At 32.1% G+C, this 21,750-nt stretch overlaps 1 protein-coding gene across 6 annotated transcripts in view; it reads left to right on the forward strand.

The window, feature by feature from the left end:
* The window catches only part of CDK8 (cyclin dependent kinase 8), a 119,925-nt gene that overhangs the window by 63,514 nt on the left and 34,661 nt on the right, over positions 1-21,750 (forward strand). For all 6 annotated transcript variants that reach the window (XM_001366829.4, XM_007495246.3, XM_007495247.3 and 3 more), the window contains 3 exons: positions 1,957-2,032; positions 5,792-5,902; positions 8,878-9,018. In XM_001366829.4, coding sequence (XP_001366866.1) covers positions 1,957-2,032; positions 5,792-5,902; positions 8,878-9,018 — 328 coding nt within the window. The remainder of the gene's footprint in view (positions 1-1,956; positions 2,033-5,791; positions 5,903-8,877; positions 9,019-21,750) is intronic.

The raw sequence follows: 21,750 nt of genomic DNA on the forward strand, positions 1-21,750 counted from the left end.
CACTAAAAGTGGAGAATTGAAATGAGGAATGTCAAGAAAGTCTTCACATAGAAGATGGTTCTTTGATCCAGTTTTCAACCCAGAAATTCTCAGAGGTAGAGATGAGGAAGGAATACCTTCCAGATATAGGGAAAAGCTATTGGCAAAAGCATGGAAATGGAAGATCCAATGTCATATGGGAGGAACTGTATGTGGGTCAGTTTAGCAGAACTGGGAAATGCATAAAGGAAGTTATATGTAAGAAGCTTGGAAAGATTGGAAGGGGACATGTTGTAAAGAACTTCAGATGCTAAGCAGAGTAGTTCATATATAATCTCAGAGATATGAGACTGCCAATGAATTTCTTGAAAAGGAGAATGACCTGGTCACACCTATGCTTTAGGAAAATCTCTTTGGCAGCTATGAGGAAGAAGGATTGGAGTCAAGAGAAACTTCAATCAGGCAGTATGAATAGAAATTTATCACAGTTGGTCAGGTGAGAGAGAGGTGATGAAGATTTGAATTAGGGCAATGGTTTTGTGGGTAGAGCAAAAAAGAAATATATTGAAGAGATTGTGGAGATAGAAATGACAGATTTTGGCATCTGATTGGATTTGTGGAATGAGTGAGAATAAAGAGTTAAGGATGACCCTAGAGATGTGAACTTGGGTGATTGGAAAGGGTAGTGGGACCTGTGGCAGTTCAGAAGATAGATGAGTTCTTGAGAAAAGATAACGAATTCTGCTTTGGATTTGAGCTTGAGATGCTTATGCAACATCCAGTAAGAAATGTCTAATAGATGAAAATGCTTTTCTTTTTGAATTCTTGTGTATTTAGATCATTTTCTTCCAGTTGCCTAATTCTGGTCTTTAAAGACTGGTTTTCCTTTTCAGTTGGGTCTATCCTGCTTTTCGTGACTTCCAGCTGTTTCTCCAATTGGGAATTCTTGTCCTTTAAACCACTATTTTCTCTTTGAACTATTTCCCACTCTTCTTCCCAGAAGGCTTCCATCTTTTTGATAAGCTCCAATTTAAATTCTTCAAGAGCATGTGGACAATTCCATTTTTTCGAGAAGGTTTTGGGTTTATTTGAATTTCCTCCTCTATTTCTTCTGTAGCCTGGGTTTTTCTCCGTAAAAATTTTCCAGGCTCAACCCCTTCTTCTTGTTTTTTTTTTGTTTTTTTATGAAGGGAGGTTGTTGCTCCTGGGCACAATTTTCCATCACTGTGGAGGTTTTTTCTTCCCTTTTTAGTCAGAAGTCTGAGTGCAATGGGCAGGTTCTCTGTGTATGGAGTTAAAGAGCAAGGGTTTTGCCTGAGGCAAGCTCTCGAATCTATGCAGCTTCTGCTGTTTGCTGCCCTTCTGTGCTATCTTCCTAAGAGAGCTCTTTAGCCTGCTGGGGTTTCAGGTGTAGCTGCTCTCAGGGGTAGGTCTTTGGTAGTCTTAGTCAGTTCCCAAGGACCTAGAGGTGCCTCTCACTTACTCGCTGATTTTGGCACAGGCTGACTCTGACTCTGGCTCTGTAGGTGGGATGGGGGAGGGTAAATCAGCTTGTGTTTTGGTGGGAGCTTTTTCACCCCTCTTATAGTGTGCAAATGCCCAAATCCCACATACCTTCAATGCTGCGCCCTATTGTAGAGTCCCTTCGTTCTTATGAATTTTTTTTTTTTGATCTTTTGAGGTAGTCTATATTGGTGGGTGCTGAGGAGAGGACAAGTCTTGTGTCTAGATTGCCGCCATATTTCAAACTCTTGTGTATTTAGACCAGTAAACATCTTATGTAGTTTCCAAGTGGATTATTTTGTTGATTTATACAAAAATCTAGAAGTTACCAAAACCACATAGTTTCATTTCTAATAGAATGTATTTGGTAAGTGATTTCTATTGTATGGATATATATGTGGATTTTATTTTCTATATAATGAATCTAACTCTGGTTTCAATATTTATTTAACAATATATTTTATGCTTTTATAGGAAAGATGACAAAGATTATGCTTTAAAACAAATAGAAGGAACTGGGATTTCTATGTCGGCATGCAGAGAAATAGCAGTAAGTAAAGATCTTTTCATTGTTGCTTGTTATTGTAGTTATTGTTACTGTTATTCAACAAACATTTATTGAATGACTAATAAAACAGTCACTTTTATTGCAATTCAATTTTCCTGACACTAAATTTTTTTTGTGTGTGAATATTGCAGTAGATTATAAAAGCTAAAAATTTTGCTAAAAGAAGTTCTGACCATCTACAATATCTTTAGTTATATAGTAAATCTTTTACTCCAAGGATAATTTATCTTTTCAATTATTTAATACATAACTCATATATAAATATTTGTGTCTTCATTGTGCTGTTTATTTGATTGCACAAGAAAAGAATGTGGAAGGTAATGGAAAGAAGAGTACATACCAAATGTGTTGGTATGAGAGATAAATTTTCTGTGTCCTGCCCTGTGTGTGACTGTGTGACTGAACAAGTTAACTGAACTTCTTTGAACTTCATTTTCCTTATCTATAAACTGGGACTCATAATATTTATAGGATATACCTCACAGGCTTCTTGCAAGGATCAGCTAAAGTAATATATCTTTAAAGTGCTATGAAAACCTTAAAATGATATTTATTAAGCACTTACTCTATGCAGGCACTAAAGTGCTAGGCATACAAAAAGGGGGAAAATCTTTACTGTCTTGGAGCTTATCCTCTTTCTACTAGCAGTAGCATATTAATTTAAGAAATAGAAAAATCATTCTAATGATGGGATTCATGGATTGTTAAAATTATATGAACTTAAAACTAAATATTTCAAGTGTTTTCATAGCTGCTATTTAATCATGTGTGCAAAGCAAAATAGATGTTTTGGGATCATTTAGTTTTTTCTTTTTCTTTTTTAAAATATAGGTGCACGAGAATCATTTTTGTTTGAAGTGGAAATTTTTTTGTAATTTTTTTAAACACTTTAATATAGCAACTTTTTCATTTATTTATTGCCAATCAGCACTAAGGTTTTTTATTTTTTCTTTGTTCATTTTTTAAAGATACTCTTCACCCTTGCTACAATAGTACTAACAAATGATATCATTATCTTTGGTTTAATTTTTTTTCAGGTGTTATTAAATATGAAAAGTAGTACTTTTCACTTTTATATTGTAGAGTAAGTACTGCATATGTAACGTGTATGTAATTTAAGAATTAAATTGATAGAAACATTGCTAGGATGCTGGGCTTAGAGTCAGGAAGATCTGGGTTTGATTCAGTCATAAAATATATATTAGCTGTGTGATATTAGACAATTTTTTTAGCCATATGTGTCTTATGCAACTCCTTAAGACATACTTATTAATTCATAGGAAGTTGTATTTATGACAAAAAGATTCTTTTCAAAGTTACATAGTACTTAAGATATTGATAGCTTTAAATTTTGTATTAGTTATAGGAATTTTTAGACAACTTTTTTACATTCCTTAAACAGATTGATTAAAAATGAATTCCTCATTTATCACTTCTTTAATATGCTCTGTGGGCTGAATATTTGAGTATAAGAGGTTGTTTAATCATTCAGATTTGGTTTTGTGTGGAGTGTTACTACAAAAATAGCAGCATTTTCAGTTTCTGAAAATTTGTCTAGTTACTACATTTTATAAACTCTTACCACATTATCAACTTTTTTTTGTATGCCCTATTAGGTATAGCACTTATTACTGTTTACGAAAGTAAGTATTTTGGAGTAGTTATTTAAGAATTGTCATAATTTAATGCTTCATTGTGGGATGGAGTCCATCCTAGGTTCCTGAAGCCTCTCTTTATAAGAGATCATACGTATATCCTTCATACATAGAGTGTGCTTGAGAGAGAGAGAGAGAGAGAGAGAGAGAGAAGAAAGAATTAGAAAATAATTCTATATGCTTCCTATTTGGAAGTAGATAGCATGTTTCATTATGACTCATTTGAACTTGTGATTGGTCTTTGTGTTGATCAGAATTCCTGTCTTTCAGAGTTGATTATCTTCACAATGTTCTTGTTGCTGTATAACTTGTTCTTCTTGTTCTGCTCACTTCACTTTGTATTCAGGCCATATTAGTCTTGCCAAGTTCCCCCCCCCCCCCCCCCCCCCCGAAAATGTCCTCTTTATCATTTCTTATAGCACAATAGAATTTCATCACAATCATATACCACAACTGTTCAACCATTCTCCAATTGATGGACATCTCTTCAGTTTCTAATTCTTTTGTCATCTAAAAAATCTGCTATGAAAATTTCTCTACAAATGGGTTCTTTTCTTTTTCTTTGATCTCTTTAGGGTGTAGACTTAGTCGCAGTCTTGTTGGCTTAAAGAATATTCAGTTTTAAAGCCCTTTGGATTTAGTTCCAGAATGTCTCCATAATAATGGAACTAGTTCATAGCTCCACCCAGAGTGCATTAGTATCCCCTCCAACTTTGTTATTTTCCTTTTCTGTCATCTTGGCCATTCTGATGGGTATGGCATGGTACCTCATAGTTATTTTAATTTGTAATTTCTCCATTTGTGATTTAGAGCAGTTTTATATCACTAAATTATTTGGATTTCTTCCTCTGAAAACTGCCTTTTCATATCTTTTGACCATTTATGAGTTTGGGAAATGGCTCTTATTCTTATAAATTCAACTCAATAAATTGTATATTTTAGAAATTTATCAAAGAAATTTGCGAAGATTTTTACTTACAACTTTCCATTTCTCTTCTAATTTTAGCTATATTGGTTTTATTGTGAAAACCTTTCTCCTAGGGATTCTACTAGTAATTGTACTCCCTAAGGTGATCATAAAAACAGACTCTATTATGTATCAGAATATTTATAGCAGCACTTTTTGTGATTAGTAAAGAACCAGAAACAAAGTAGATGCTCATATATTGATGAATGTAGTACTTGGATATATTGTGCTATAAAAAATGATGAATATGATGAATCAGATAAACATGGAAAGACTTATATGAACCAATGCAATGTACAGTAAGCGGAACCATAAAAGCAATATATACGACTGAAATAATGCAAAATGGAAATAATTGCCACTGAAAAATCAATTCAACTTTATAAAATTATGAAGACCAAGATTGAGGTCCCAAAGAAAAGATAGAAGGAAATGCTTTCTCCCACTTCTTTACAGAAGTTAAAATGGTTGGGTATGAATCATTGCACATAACATTTGATTTTTTATTTAATGTATTGATTGGTTTGGTGATTTTTTTTGTTTCCCTTTTTTAAAAAAACAATTCTTTATCTAAGCAATGACTCAGGGAAGCAAATGTAAGAATACAGCATAGGGAATATAAGTGACATAAAAACAAAAGATATTAGTCAAAACTTTTAAAATGGTTGGATTTTATTAACTTTTTCCATTGGAATTTATTGGGGGAGAAGGAATAATGACCTTTTTGGGGATGCTGGCTCATTTTGTACTATATAAGTGTATCCATTCAGACTTAAAATTTAATAAGGATACAATATAGACAAAAAAAAAACGAGCAGGATAATCTGTGAAAATGTGACATATGCTATGTTTGGATCTCTATGTAAACATTTTTGTATTTGATAATCTTATGGGGAAAATGTGCAGAATCTTAAATTAAAAAGTAATTTGTTTCATCATCATCCTTTTTTCTCATATACTTTGAAGGCCATATTCATATTCAAAAATTTTTTTTAGTGAATTGGATATCTTAAGATAGAAAACATGAGAGAAACTTCTGCCAATTTAAAAGACAAAAAAAGATCTTGACTGCTCTTTATCTGCTTTAGACTTTTTTGATGATTTTCCTTTGCTTTGCAGCTACTTCGAGAGTTAAAACATCCAAACGTCATCTCTCTTCAAAAGGTGTTTTTGTCTCATGCTGACAGGAAAGTATGGCTTCTGTTTGACTATGCTGAGCATGACCTCTGGGTAAGGCCTGTTACAGTTATAGTTATTTGATAATTTTATTTAATAACTAAAGAGATTACAAACTATAGACTTTTATATCAATTTATTAAATAGATATAAACTCATAAGGTATGCATATATGTGGTTTTCTTCATAATATTTTTGTTTTTCATTGTTCTTTTTGCCAATATCATTTGTTCTTTGTATAAAGAGGCATAAAATCTCATTATAGAAACAAAATTCAATAAAGGTATAAATACATACATAAATTGTTTTATGGATATTTACTGTCTTATATGCTCATGATAGATTTGTGTTCTAAAGTGACTCATCTAATTCTTTAAAATATGATCTCTTTGGAAGAATATATTTATCATGATAATAATTTCACAAAATACTGTATTAAAATATCTCTTTATACACACACATTTTGACTGTTAGGCAATAGGTTAAAGATTTTCATGCCTTGTCCAAAGGTTATACAAATAAGAACCATAGGCAGATTTACTCTGATTTAAGTAGAGGAGATATAAAACAGACTGTTGGCTACAGGTACAAATTCTTTATTCATTCCTCTCATCTTAGTATCAAAGACTAGAAGCAGAGTAGGGAAAAACTGGGCAGAGTGGTTTTTTTTCATACTTATTTGGAGGAAAAGTATTTTATACGTGGGTCCTTTCTTGAGAATTTATGTAAAGATTTCTTCATATGATCATGCCTTGGAAGACTGTAATTTAGTTACTGATAAGTAACTGAAATTTACCTTCCGAATACAATTCTGTCATTCATCAGAAAATGCTATTTGATATTATGTTTTTTGGAATAATGAATAAACTTTCCATGAAAAATTATCCTTTTAGAAAATTCTGTATTACAAAATGAGATAAGTGAAAATGGATACAGATAAAATTTTTCTCATATCTTTCTGACCTGTCAACAAAATTGTCTAAATCTGTAGATAGATGCATGCGTGCCTTTTTATGTTGTTTTTACAAGTTTTATTTTTGTCTTGAGAATTTGCTTTTCATACTTAAGATTTGTTTTGGAAGAGATGACCAGCATTTTTTGTTGAACAAATACAGTAAATATCAAATGTTAATAATGTAAAATGTCAATAAAAAGTGAACATTCTGGATGTTTCAAAAATAGGAAAGCAGTAGTCCTTTAAATAATTATGGTACAATCAAGATTTTAAAATTTATTTAACTAAATAGCCAAGTCACACAACTAGCTTTGAAATCACCTTCACGTCTAAGAAATAGTCAACTTTCTAATTCAGCAGCCCAAGACCTACAATTCTTTTATAGTAGCATTTAGGCCAGGATGAAATTAAGGGGAATCAAAATGCACAAAAGAAACCATCCTCTTTGTCCAGCTAAAATATAACCAATCACAGCTGGTAGAGAAGCATAAAATTACTCATCTAAAGGAAACATGAATATATCCAGATTTTCTGAAATCTAATTTTATGATTGATTATTTTTGTTATCAATTTCCTATTTATTACCTGTTGGTGAGACAAAGACATGTTTGAAGTCAAACACAACTAAAGTGTCTAGAATAACTGAACAATATGATTCTATGGACTATACAAAAAAGGGAATAACTTTTCCATGTTTGGTTTATTTCTATTTCATTAATGCTTTTAAAAATATCTTAATTTTGGTTATGCAGTTATAAGTCTACATATTCCACATGGCCTGGAAAGTAAACATATGAAGAAGAGATTTATTTTCATGTTTTCTCTGTAGTTTTAAAGTGACAAAATAACAAAAAAAGACTTTTTTTTATTTAAAAAATTATGAACTTAACCAATATCTCTGTACTTCTTACTTGTCCTTGTAGACTATTTTATATTTTAATTACAAATGCTTATGACTTTATTTTTTATTTTAAATTCCAAACTTGTACATTCTCAGCTTAGTGATTTTTTTTTAATCCGCACAACAGAATTATTAATTAGCTAGAGTGATCTTCCTTAAGTACCTGCTATATGCCAAGCAGACCCTGTCTTTCACTAGCTCATATTTTTTCTGGTGGGTAACAGTGTTGTGACAACAACATTATTTACATGCAGATGACACTTCATAAACACTTTAATGAAAGATTTTAAAAATAAGATTGGATTGTGAAATCTGGTTTTAGAGCAAGACCCTAGAACAGCGGTTCTCAACCTCTCAATTTGTAGCAATGAGAGTACATAATACATATTAGGTATTTACATTCTGAATCATAACTGTAGCAAAATTACAGTTTTGAAGTAGCCACCAAAATAATTTTTTGGTTTGGGGTTACCGTAACATGAGGAACTATATTGTGGAGTCACGGCATTAGAAAGGTTGAGAACCACTGCCCTAGAAGAATAGACCTTTCAAAGTTCGACCTGTTCCATATGAAAACTCTAATCTTTTTGCTTCTCTTTGTTTAATAACTTTATTATTCAATTTTCCTATAAATTTCCTATGTGAACAGTCATTATTGCCCGTTATTTCTTCATACCCACTTGTTTATTACAAAATAGAACAAAATTCTACCTGTAAATTATCTTCTTTTATGCAGCTATTTGTTATAAATATATGGTATTGTGATAAAAGGCAAAATAATCTCATATTTTGTTGTAAAATTTCTTTGTGAAATTCTGCTTTTTTATTAGAAAAATCAGGATGGAATGCCATTGAAAGAAATGATTATATTTTACTTGAATTTCTAAATGAAAGTATAATATTCAACTCCTGTTATATCCTTTTATTTCCTGAGATATTATCCAATGTTGTCATGTTTTTATTGTGTATAGGAAACTATTTGAACCCTAGGCACAGTTGTTTGGAAATTTTAAAATTACGTTTTTTAGAAGAGGATGGAATGATATTGGGAAGCGTCATGAGGAATCTCTGGAAGGTTTTGTTTTGTTTTGTTTTTTCCTTCAGTAAAGCATTACACATCAAAGTGTCTTTTCTTTTTTCTGCTTCTATTGATATTTTTTTCCTTTCTTTTAGCACATAATCAAGTTTCATAGAGCTTCTAAAGCAAACAAGAAGCCAGTTCAGTTACCTCGGGGAATGGTCAAGTCACTATTATATCAGATCCTAGATGGTATTCACTACCTGCATGCTAACTGGGTGTTGCACAGGGATTTGGTAAGTTGATCTGCAGTGGAGTTTGAGACGGGTAAGGAGCATTTACAGGTTGCTGTACTTGTTGCCTTTATCACCCAGCCTTTATTAAGTGTCATCTATCATATGCCAGGAAAAAGTTGAAATAAATAAATTTATAAATAACTTTACACAAGTCTGGGGAACAACAATGATATAGTAAGAATAGAAAAGGAATTTGTCATGAATAGTGTTCAATTCTTTGTCCTACTAGGTTATATAGAAGTTTTTTGACTAGCCAACTTTCATCATTTGTGAAGAATGCTATATAGTCTTCTTTAAAAAAAAAATTTTTTTTTTTAACCCATACCTTCCCTCTTAGAATCAATTCTGGGTATTGGTTCTAAAGCAGAAGAGTGGTATGGACTAGGAAATATATATTTGTTATGGGTAAAATTAGGGTTGTTGACTGAATATATTATATTAGTGGTCGCCAGGGATTTAAATTCAATTCCAATAAAATATTCAAGTTAGTTTGGGATTTTTATGGTGGTTTAATTAGGAAGAAATTAAGAAGAAGAAGAGAGAGAGGGAAGGGTATAAGATTTCTCTGGCTTAGCCTAAGCCAAGGGAAGTTCAGAGGCCTCAGCCAAGGGGCCTTCTCAGAAGGTTAAATCTAGCTTGACTTTCAGCCACGAGACCTCCTCCAAGATGAGGGGCTTCCTTGGAGAATAGTACCTTTCAGAAGGTCAAGGAAAGGAGGAATCAGTCTTGGTTTACTCACCAAGATCGCTCAGGGAAGATGCCTCACCTAAACCACGCTACAAAGCTAAAACCCACAAGCACGCCAAATGCTGCCCAGAACTCCCAACGCTGCCAAGAGAGCTATCACAGGAAGTGAAGTGAAATATATAGGCAGTTCTTTACATCACTTCCTGTGTCCCACATGTACCAATGGTGGCTTGAGCTTGGCTTAGGACAGACCAGAGGGTCAGTCAGTTGTTTTCAGATTTGTCACTTGCTAGCACATGCTGGTCATAGGCCTTCCTCCCTGACACTTAATCCTTAAGTCGGGGTGTATACATTCCTGATTGCTAGAATTCTAAAGACTAAGCTGGGTGGAGTAAAACTAAAATTCACAAATGGGGGTTAAATGACTTTCCCAGGGTCACACAGCTAAGAGAAGTGTCTGAGACCAGTTTTGAACCCGGCACCTCCCATTTCTGGACCTGACTCTCAATTCACTGAGCCACCAAAAATCATTATTTTAAAAAATAAATGGCATTCAGAATTTGATGAATGAACTCCTATAGAAGTTTTTTAAATTTTTTTTTCAGTAGAAATACAATATATGTACCTGTTATTTTTTGCCTACTATATTATTTCACCCTGAATCTTAATAGTTACATTATCTAAATCTCAAATGACCCTTTCTTATGAACATACTTCTAAATTATGTGCATCTTTTATTCTTATTTTAAAAGCAAGTGAGGTTTTAATAGTTTATTCATTTCAAACAGTTCTGAGCACAATACTGTAAATTATAATTGTGGTTCCTAATCATAGATATTTTAGTATTTCACTGGAAAAAATTCATATGGAATATAAGGTAGTACTGATCTGACCTCTCATGTAGATAACTGATTCTAAGCTTCTCTGTATTTAATGCATTAAAGCTTCATCCTTGAAATTAGCTATTCTCATGTTGTCTTTTCTAACTCTTTCATCTTGCTTCAGTAATCCCCTTGAAATATGTTTAATGATGATTATCTTACCTCTGGTTCTTGTATTCCTGTAAATGTTTAAAATAGAAACTGCAAAAAATTGTATGAAAAAACTTTATCCAATATTTAAAATGTATTTTCCATGAATTAGAAAATTTTATTCATGACAGTAAAAAATTATACAACAGAATTTATTGCAGATTTTAAAAATTATCTTTTAAAAGTATTAAAAATTTTTTAGGACTTATGGATATTAGGGAGAGGGGATGATATTAGGAATAGGAACTATGATCAATTTTAAACCCCTGTCCATTTCTATGGTATAAAACAAAATACAAAAACATATACTGGGGACATGCTCTCTCCCAGCCCCTTTTCATTAAGTACAGTGAAGATAAATTCATATGCATTATATTTTATTTCATTTCTTTGTCATCTTCTTATTTAACTCTTTATTTGTGTGTGTGTGTGTGTGTGTTTATGTATATGTGTAGTTATTTAGTAAATGTATGCAATGGATCTAATTTTTCTCCTAGATTTTGATTCATGTGTAAAATTATATATAATATAATTGAGTCTATAATGCTGTTGTTTAAGAGTGATTTCATTTAGTACAGGTGGAATAATTCTATTTAATAATAATGATAAAATCCTCTTCTGTCAAGACTTGTATTTTTCGATAGATCTTCACTAGCTAAGACATTCCATTTGAAGTAGAAATACTATATAATGTATTCTTTCCCAAGTCTCATATACAGTTTAATTATTATTGCTTCTATTACATATTTCCTTTCCTCCATATGTTATTCCATGTGTCTTAGCTCAATTGTTGCCTTTATATTATCTTAAGTATCTTAGGGATGAACACTTAATACTCACTGAACTATTACCTTAACATTTTTTATTTTTTCCAATTTTTGCCCCTTGTCCTGGTGAGGCAGATTCCACTAGGATTTGTTTCAGATAGGAACTCTGTTACACCCTTAAGTTCTATTAGAAATCACTCTTTTTCTTGCACATACAAATCACCAACCCAACAATTTTAATATTTAACATTATGTGGATATTTAAATGTAGTTACAAATAGTAACTGCACACATAGCAATAAACTCTTTATCCATTTAGCTTTCCTACAAACATCATCTTGCCTTGCTCTGGCTCACCTTACTTTCACCCTTGAATCTGTTCTTATTTATAGAGAATATGCATGAAATATGATTTATGTCAAGAGATTAAAAATTAACGCTCTAGTTTATCCCTCTGCTTTCATTTAAAGTAGTTTAATATCCATTATGTGAGTTCAGAGTAGTTGGCTAGTTAAGTGGGATTTAACCTGTATAAAGCTTTGGTCTCCGGTGAAATCTGATTATTTTTACTTGCCAATATGCCAATATGGTCTTGGTCGATCCCTAAGAATGATGTTATAATGAAACTCCATTGTAGTGTTAGACATGATATATAGGATCAACTGTAGCATTGGCACTATAATATTTTTATGATTGTGGAAATTTAAAAAGAGAAAAGGAAAATGACTTTTTTATGACCATATACATCGTAAGTCGAAGAATTGCTATTTGAACTAGACCTTTGGAGTCCAAATCTTGTGTTCTTTACAGTTTACTGCACTAATAGTAACAGGAACCCAATAATTTCATTTTATAGATGAAGAAACTGAAGTCCAGAGAGTTTACATTTGTATTGTGCTTTATGGATTGCAAAGTACTTTATATGATTTAATTTGATTCTCACAAATAATTATTGAATGTATTATTACTGTGATTTAAGGAATTAAGAAGGTAACTATCTAGAGGCAAAATAACTTGCTAAAGTTCAATGAATTAGTGAAAATTTTTGGAAATGCTAGAAATGTTCTGATTATTATAACCATATATATGTGAAAAATGAAATCATTATGGAGTTATATTAAAGCAGTTAAACTCCCATCAATCAAAATGGTGTCTCCAAATAGTCTCCTCTAGCCATAATATGGCTTTAAAAATATAAGTTAATAGGCCTAACAAGTGATTAGAAAAGAAATATAGGCAACTTGAATTCTCATTCTAGCTCTGCTGCTCAGTTTCCCTTTTTGTTTATATTTGTCCTTATTTCACATATGGGAGATGAAAATGTTTGGTAGTTGTTTTATTTTTGAAGTTATACACATTTTAAAATTTTAATGTCTTGCTCTATTTCCCTTTTAACTCTGAGGAAATTCAAAACAAAAGTGAAAAATAAATCCTTCAGGATCCAACTATATGGATTGGCAAAACAAATTTCCACAATATCTGTATCTAAAAATGTATTTTTGCATTTTAAGTGCATTACCTTTGTTAGATTTTGAGAGGCATATTTCATTCTTTTAGATTTTTAGTTTACCATGACATTGATCAGAGTTCTAAAGTTTTTGAAATTTTTCTTTATATTGGTGTCACTGTAAAAGTTGTTTCCCTAGTTCTTCTCACTTTATTCTTCAGTGCTTGATATAGGTCTGCTCAGTTTCCAATGAGACTGTGCATTTCATCATTTTTTATGGCAAAATAATTACATTTATATGCCACAATGTATTTAGCCATTTCTCAATAGGGGAAATGACAGAAAAAAATTTGCAAATGAAAATACTTTAATTAAAAACACTTATCCAGATTTAAAATAAAACTCCCAAAGTAATATTTTTTTTTAAAAGCAAAATGCTTCAGGCCCTGGGTTCAGGTTCTGGCTCTCTCCAATAGTACAGGTATGACCTTATACAAACCACTTAATTTCTTTTTCTCAGTTTCTCTTAGGGGTATAGGAAGGGGTGGAGGGTTGTTAGACTAAATAATCTCCAAGCTTTCCTAGTTGTATCCATAAGCCTCAGAGGCTAGTATAGCTAGAAAAGATCTTTTTAAAAAAATCTGATCCGAATCTCAGCTTCTAAATGGATATATAGCCCATATATAAAGGGATTTTGTATTGGGGGAGGAACTTTGTGTGTATAACCATAGTTAGTATTTGATAAACCCAAAGACCCCAAGCCTTTAGGATAAGAATTCAATATTTGACAAAAATTGCTGGGAAAATTGGAAAGCAGTGAATACTTTTTGATCTAGAAATAGTTCATTAGTTCTGTATCCCAAAGAAATCAATGAAAAGAGAAGAGGACCTATTTGCATAAAAATATAGCAGCTCATTTTTACAGTGGCAAAGAATTGAAAATTAAAGGGATGCCCACCAATTTAGGGAATGATAACAAACTGAGATATAGGATCATGATGGAATACTAACTATTGTGCTGTATATAAGAAATGATCAGTAGGATGGTTTCAGAAGAGCCTGAAATGACTTATATGAGCTGATGCAAAGTGAAGTGAGCAGAACCAGGGAAACACATACACAGTAACAGCAATATTGTAAGAATGATCATCTGTGAAGAACTTAGTTACTCTTATTAAGATAATGATCCAAAATAGTTCCAAAGGGCTCATTTTTATAACATTTTTGTGTTATCTAATATGGAAATATGCTTTTCATGACATAATATTTATAAGTGATATAAAATTGCTAGCCTTTTCAAGGAAGGGAGTAGGGTGGGATGGAAGAATTTGAAGGTCAAATTAGAAAAAATAGTTAAAAATGGTTTTTACACTGGCTTTCCCTCTTAACTCCCTGCATATATTTGGAAAATATTTAGTGAAACAAATTAAAAAATAATTTTTAAAAAGGAAGAAAATGTGTCTATTTGTGTGTATATATATATATATATATATATATATATATATATATATATATATATATAGAGAGAGAGAGAGAGAGAGAGAGAGAGAGAGAGAGAGAGAGAGAGAGAGAGAGAGAGAGAGAGAACGAACATTTTATTCAGGTACTTATTACTAGCAATGCAACCCTGGGCAAATCATTTAAACCTATATTTGCCTCAGTTTCCTCAACTGCAAAACAGGGATAATAAATAATAGCACCGAATTTTCAGGGTTGTCAGGATAAAATTAGGCTATTGTGATGATAAATATTTGAAAATTACTTAATATAGTGTTCATGGCATATGGAGATGCTATATAAATGCTAACTATTATTTTGTTGTTATCATTATTATTGAAAAATTAACACAAATTTCTAGTTTACATATGCAAACTTTCACCCTTGAAAACCCAGAAAACTGTACCTCTTCACAGTAAGTTCATAAGCTGAACCCTTTTAGTACCCAGTCCCACAGACAGGTTTTTTCCAAAGTTGAATGCCACATTTATTGTATATATTTTGCTACAGTAGAACTGGGGCTTGGTAGAGTATTAGTTTACACATAAGCATTCCATCATCTTCCCCTTCAGTGTCAATTCCTTTCTTTCTCCATAACCCCTCACTTCCTGATGCTTCAATCATCCACTCAGCAGTAAAGTTCAGTTTTGTCTATCTGGACCCAGTGGGAGCTAGGGTATAACCTGAGGCTGCAGATGTTACCACTATTTCATTTATTCATTCATTCATTCATTTATTTGTTTGTTTATTTATTAACACACATAAAACTGCTTGCATTTTTATTTGGTTAATAAGTTTTTTTGAATGTGTCACTGATAATATTTTGGGTATTTTGTCCCTAACTGCATTTTCCCCACAAGCCTTGTGACTTTTATTGTTCAATGTTGCATAGTATAGTGATTTTTAGGAACTTGTGTCTTGTTATAGCAGAATTGGTTTCAAAAGCCTGATTTTAGTACTACGATAAGGCATATGAAAAGTTAATATTTTGATCTTATTCTTGACATATTATCATCTAGCCTTCTAATATTTTATTATTTTTCAGTCTTCAAAAGATTTGTAAAAAGTTATTTAATTTTTAAAGATGGAATACATTATATTAGGTACTTATCTCAGCTAAAATTCTGAAATAAACTATAAGTCTTTGGTGGTCACAGTTGCATAAATCTTTCATTAAGGCTCTGTCAGTTTGATAACATTATTTCTCTTCTTGATGTGAGCAAAAGAGGAATGATTAAGTGAAAGGGAGAAATTAAGTTTTTCTTTTAGAAATATTGGCCTGCCATCTTTCATGGGTAACTTATCACAAAAGGTCTTGAGTAATATTTTAAAATATGTTTTGGTAAATGCTAATGTTTATGATCAAGAAAAAGATATTTACCAAATGAAATTGTATTGTGAAGCAGTTGTTTTAGGGACAATTTTTTTAAAATGACCTTTATTCATGGTATAGTTGGACTTTGCTGCTTTTTCTCCAGCTTACCATAATTTATTTTTTTAAAGCTATTTCCATCTATGATTTTAAAATTCATAATTTACCTAACTTTTACACCTTATCACAAGCATACAAGAGTCTTATCATCTAAGTATGTAACTAGATAACCAGGCAGCTGTCTCCACAACATCAATCAAATCATTTTACCATCTGATATTAAACACATGTACATCTTTATTTGAGCCTAAGTCTTCTTATGTAAAGATACTTATACCAGTTCAAATCAAAATGAGTATTTGTACTTTTTTGATGTATTTGAATTATTGAATCTTGGAGTTGGAATCCTTAAAGGTTGGGAACATCAACCTTCCTCTTTATACAAGATCAGTGATGGAGAGAGCTCATCAATTTATGTGATGACTTGTTGGATGGATCTAATGAATAAGAAAATTCTCATTGGAAAAACATTTACTTAATTACATTAGCCTTCCAACTTCTAGTGTCTGATGGGGGCATATTTTCTATCTCCACAAGAAGATAAAAATAAGTCATTAGTTTTGCTCAGGATTTTAGAAATCTTTGTAACTTATAGTTAGAGAAGTATTGCTGCACTTTCTTTTTTCCTCTGAATTAAAAACAAATCATTTTACTTTATATTTTTTTCAGTTAACAAATATTTTCTCACTCCAAAAGAATTCTTCTAACATATGTATAATCAGTCTTCTGAAATCATGATTGATCATTGTATTAGTTCTCCTGTCTTCCAAAACTTTTTATTTATAATGTTATTAGTGGTAGTCTCTTGGTGACCGAGAATGACAATTGTCTTTGTGCATTATCATCTATTGATGTACCCTCATGTGGCTTTGGAGTCCAAAGGCTGAGGTGCAGAGTTTGTGGCACATGGGGCATGGGACGCCAGTTGTTACGGGAGGTGCGGTTGTGGCCTGGTGTCGGCATTCACGCGCAGCAGCAAGACGTCGATGTCGCTCATCTTCAAAGATGGTGGCGGCATGGTTAATGTGGGTTCGCAGCTGCTTCTGACAGAGGCAGCGAGTTCTAGTTGCTTTGGTGTAATGCCAGCCCACTTCAAGTTTGACTTTAGCTGATCCTTGAATCTTTTCTTTGGTCAACCTTGTTTTCCTGAGTCCAGTTATTATAAAAATATACTCCTTGTTCTGCTCACCCACTCTTGCTTCAGTAAATAGAATTCTTTTCAAAGAGATTCCTTTGAACCTCTCCCTTTCACCATTTCTTATAGTACTACAGAATTCCCTCACAAAATACCATAACAAAAAGAACTATAATACATTTTAATTTTTTTATATTTTCATCCTTTCTTTTTTAAGACAAGAGCAGTAAGGGCTATGCTATTGTAGTTAAGTAACTTGCCCAGGGTCACACAGCTAGGAAATGTCTGAGGTCAGATTTGAACCCAGATCCTCTTGACTCCAGGCCTGATGCTCTATCTACTGTGCTATCTAGCTGCCCCTTTATGTACTATCTTTCAATAGGATATAGTAATGAACAGTAGGATCTGCTGTCAGTAGTCAGTACATAAAAGTATTTTTCTGCTGCTTAGAATTTCTAATCAAGTAATCTGAAGAAAGATCAAATTATAGAGGATGCATCTTGCTTGTGCACAATTTTCTATGGATAAATTTGGAATCCTTTAGGGATTCCTTCCCATAGAAAATAATAATTCTATTATGATCAAATTATTCTCTATATCTAACCCCACATCAAAAGAGCAGTTTTTTGATAAATAACACTTAGCTAACTTTTTTTTAATCTTATCGGGTCTTATTGATTATTGAGCTACTCAGAAGTTTGTCTAAGAGAAAATTATTATTTCTAAAAATGATTTTATTTTTAATTTTTTAATGTTAATTAATGCCCTTTTTCTTTGCTTAAAAAGTTATTTTAAGGTCCTTTTCCAGACTAAATGCTCCCTTATGATAAAGAAAAGCATTTAAAAATGCAAAAACATCAGATACAGAGCCCATGACTGATGGTATATTAAATTTGTTTTATTTATCCTCTACCTTTTTGTTGTAAATAAGATATATTTTATTGTCTGTTTTCTTAGACCTTCATTAATTTTTTATTTGCTGAAACCTTCCAATCTCTTGCTATTCCTGATTTTAAATCTTAATTTTTACCATAATCTTTATTCCCTCTGTTCTTCAGTACTCTCCCAGGCCTTTACCCCAATCTGGTTTCACCTTTCTCCCTTCTCATTTTCAATTCTTAATTAAAAAATAATTTTATTGATGCCTTCTTTTATAGTATATTAATTTCCAGATATTTCCTTTTACCCTCTCCTATCCACAGATTAATCCCTTATAACAAAAAATGAAAAAAAAGTTAAACAAAATTAATCAGTACATCAATCAAGCAATAATTTTTGCAATTTTCTGCACCTCTTGCTTCCCCCCACAACTTTCCAAAGATGAGGAAGTAGGAACATTTTTCCATCTCTTCTTTTGAATCTGAGTTTGGCTCTTAAGGTTTTTGTACTGTTGGTGGTTATTTTTTCTTTCTTATATGGTTATTGCCTATGTTGTTTTCTTTGTTCTTATTTCAATTTGCATCTGTTCATGTAAGTTTTCTCATGCATTCCCCTGTTATTTATAGTCATAATTTCTTATAGTGTAGTAGGAAGTTCTTATATTCCTGTGCCACAGTTTTTTTTAGCTATTCCCCAAACAGTAAGCATCTTATTCTTTCCCTAATCTTTTGCTACTGTTTTGGTGTATTGTTGACCACCTTTGAGTTCTATCTAGCAATTAGTTCTTGTGGTCAACTGGTATAATTAGTTTAGTCATTTTATGGAATGATGGTTTAGTGATTTTAAAAAGCTGTATCCCTCAGTTATGAAGAGGACACTCCTTATTTGTTTTTGGTTGAAATAGTACTTTAGATAATTACTAGCTGTATGAACATAAGACAACTTACTTGCCCTCTTTGTCATTTTATTTTTCTATAAACAAAGTTTGTTGAATTTGATAGCCTCTAAGCGCCTTTCTAGCTCTAATCTATGTTCCCATGTGTTTATGTGTTGTAGATTCTTTCCCCAGGGAGAATTATACCAAAAATGATTTATTGAGCATTTCCAATCACTCTAATTTGCTCCCCCCCCCCCCAAATCATTTAGGATAGAAAAAGTGATCTGAATTCTTCAGTACTTGTGTTTTCTCCTCTTTATGGTTCTTTCTCAATTTTTAGTACTTAGTTGCCAATTGTATGCTTGCAGGTATTCTTATGAAACCTAAACTCCTTTTTAAAAAGAGGAGATATTAGCAAAATTGGTGCTTTTTATCTTTCATCACCCTTTCCCTACTCATCATATGTTTCTGTAAGCCTGTCATACAGACGAAACTATGTTATTGAAAATTTACTAAGGCTTGAGATACTTTATTCTTCAGACTTAAAAATACGTATTTAGACTCCAAAACACAATCCATAGACAAAGTAGATGAAATAGTTATAGTACCTGTAAAAGCAGTTCTTTCTGGTTCATATCTTATTAGAGAAGGCAAGGCTCTTTGTTATTAAAATATTGTTTTAATCCATGAAGATTTAAAAAGAATTTCTTAATTTCTTTCTATCTTAATTCATTTTTGATAATACATATTGTAAACTTAATTATGGAATTTCAATTTTTAAGTTTTTTTTTCTTATTCAGTAAATAAGGCAAAGTCAGGCAATGTACCCCCCTTCCCTTTTATAAGAAAATTTTTGAACCTTGGAAAATAATAACCAAAATTTATAGAGCCTTATTTATATTATCTCATTTGAAATTAATAGTGCCCCCAAATTCCAAATTCCAATTTGGAGTTCCTTTTTCTATGAATGCTTCCAATGTATAAATGCGGCATTTTGTTTAGAAGAGACACTACTTTTAATTTCAATTATGTAAATTTTATTCTTTTAATAGGTATGCTAGTTATTAGCTAAATGTTGGAATTCAATCCCAGCTGGAATTTTTAGGGAAACATTCATCTTACTTATAATTATGTGCCATATAGAAATAGTTATGCTGAAATATAGTTTATAGTATCTGAAAGAAGGTACATTTTTGGTTCTGGTGAAAAACTCAGATTTAGACAGCATCAATATATATTCTTCAAAATTTGTTCATTTTAATCTGAATTTAATAATACTACATTTAGAAGAGGATAATAAATATTATGTAACTGAAAATGTTCAAAGTAGGATTTAAAAGAGATTCATATAGGGTTTTAGAAATAGGGTAAACTATCAAAAACTTATGTGCAATAAGTTAAAAAATTTTAGTTATTTTTTCATTTAATAAGAGACTTACATATTAAGAGATCACTATGTCTAGCTCTTTTTTTTTTTTTTGTATGACCAGGGAGCTTGAAAAATCTAACCTTACTATCCCAAATCTAAGAAGTGACTGACTTCAGTTGCCTCACAGGTCCAATAAAATGATTTTATGATCTTAGGTTTTGATGGGTTACATGGATTTTAAAGGGTGTGTGTGTGTGTGATCTTAAGTTTCTTTAACCTTTGTTTTAGCTTTTTTTCTAGAGTAAGAGGAGGGTAATTGTATTTGAACTACCTGCTTTAAGAAGTTGTGAGGAAAGAGCTGCTGAATTTAAAGTGAAATATAAATATTAAGTATTAATAATAATTGAAGCAGCAGTAGTAAGCAGTTTGTAGTTTGTCTTTTAATTGAAAATCATTGAGCCCTTGTAATGTGCCAGAATTCAGGAATGGTAAATACAAGTTAAATGCTCAACATGACCACTGACATATGAATGCCATGTTTGTATCTGAATTCCACTGAGGGAAAATAAGTTGATAATTCAGAAAGGAGTAATAATTTCTTAGAGAAAACTCCTAGGCAGTCTTGAGATATGTTTATAGATATAGTAGGGTTCAGTAAATCCTAATCACCTGTATACATTGGTTGGGTTAAAGGGTTAGGACAGGATGGTTGTTGCAAATATATACCCATTTATAGGTTTTCTAGAACCTGTAGATGTACATATTGTTTTTCATTTTATATGATCATTGAAAATTTCATTTTAAGAAAAAAGTTTGTGGAGCCTCTTTGTGCTTTACTGGTTGTAGTCGAAATCTGTCACATGATGCCACAGACCTTACATGCAGAAGAGCAGCTTTTCCAGTTAAAATACAAGCTCTGCTTTCTCTTTGCACTGAAGGGCCTAAGACAGAGGCAAAGAAGCCACTAGTTGCCTGTCCTTTTTCTCTTTCTCAGCCTAGGAAATAGCACCATCTCCTTATTTCTGTCCTTCTCGTTACCAAGGTTTACATTATTGGAGCCATCCTTGATTTTTATTCCTTGTTCCCTATATCTGATCATTTTTTGAAACTCTGATTCAGTCTCCACATCATCTCTTATATCATTCCTTTTTCTCCATTCTAGTTCATTTCTTCATCAGTTTTTACCTACATCTCAAACTTTTGTCAGTAATCTATTAATGTTTATTAAAAGTCTTAATATTGTTATAAAATAGTTTTAACCATGTTAGGTCCCCAAAAGGATCTCAGGGACCTGGTATCTAGGCCATACCTGGGGAACTGCTTATTTAGATTTTTAGAATATCTTCCTAATACATCTTCCAGTCTCAAAATTCTCTCCTCCGTCATTCATCTTACATTCAGCTGCAAAAAACACATGTCTGATTGTGTAACCCCTGGCTTAGAAAACTCCAGTGTCTCCTTATTACCTCTAAGAGCAAATATAAACTCTGGTGATAGATATTTCATGGTATTCCCTTTCACATACTCTATAGCCCTGTCATCCTGTCCTATTGGCTGTTCCTTATACGTGACATTGCTTTTTACATGTTCTTGTTTGGCTTGTCTCCTTGG

The sequence above is a fragment of the Monodelphis domestica genome, chromosome 4 (genome assembly GCF_027887165.1).
Source record: "Monodelphis domestica isolate mMonDom1 chromosome 4, mMonDom1.pri, whole genome shotgun sequence".
Classification (NCBI taxonomy): Eukaryota; Metazoa; Chordata; class Mammalia; order Didelphimorphia; family Didelphidae; genus Monodelphis; species Monodelphis domestica.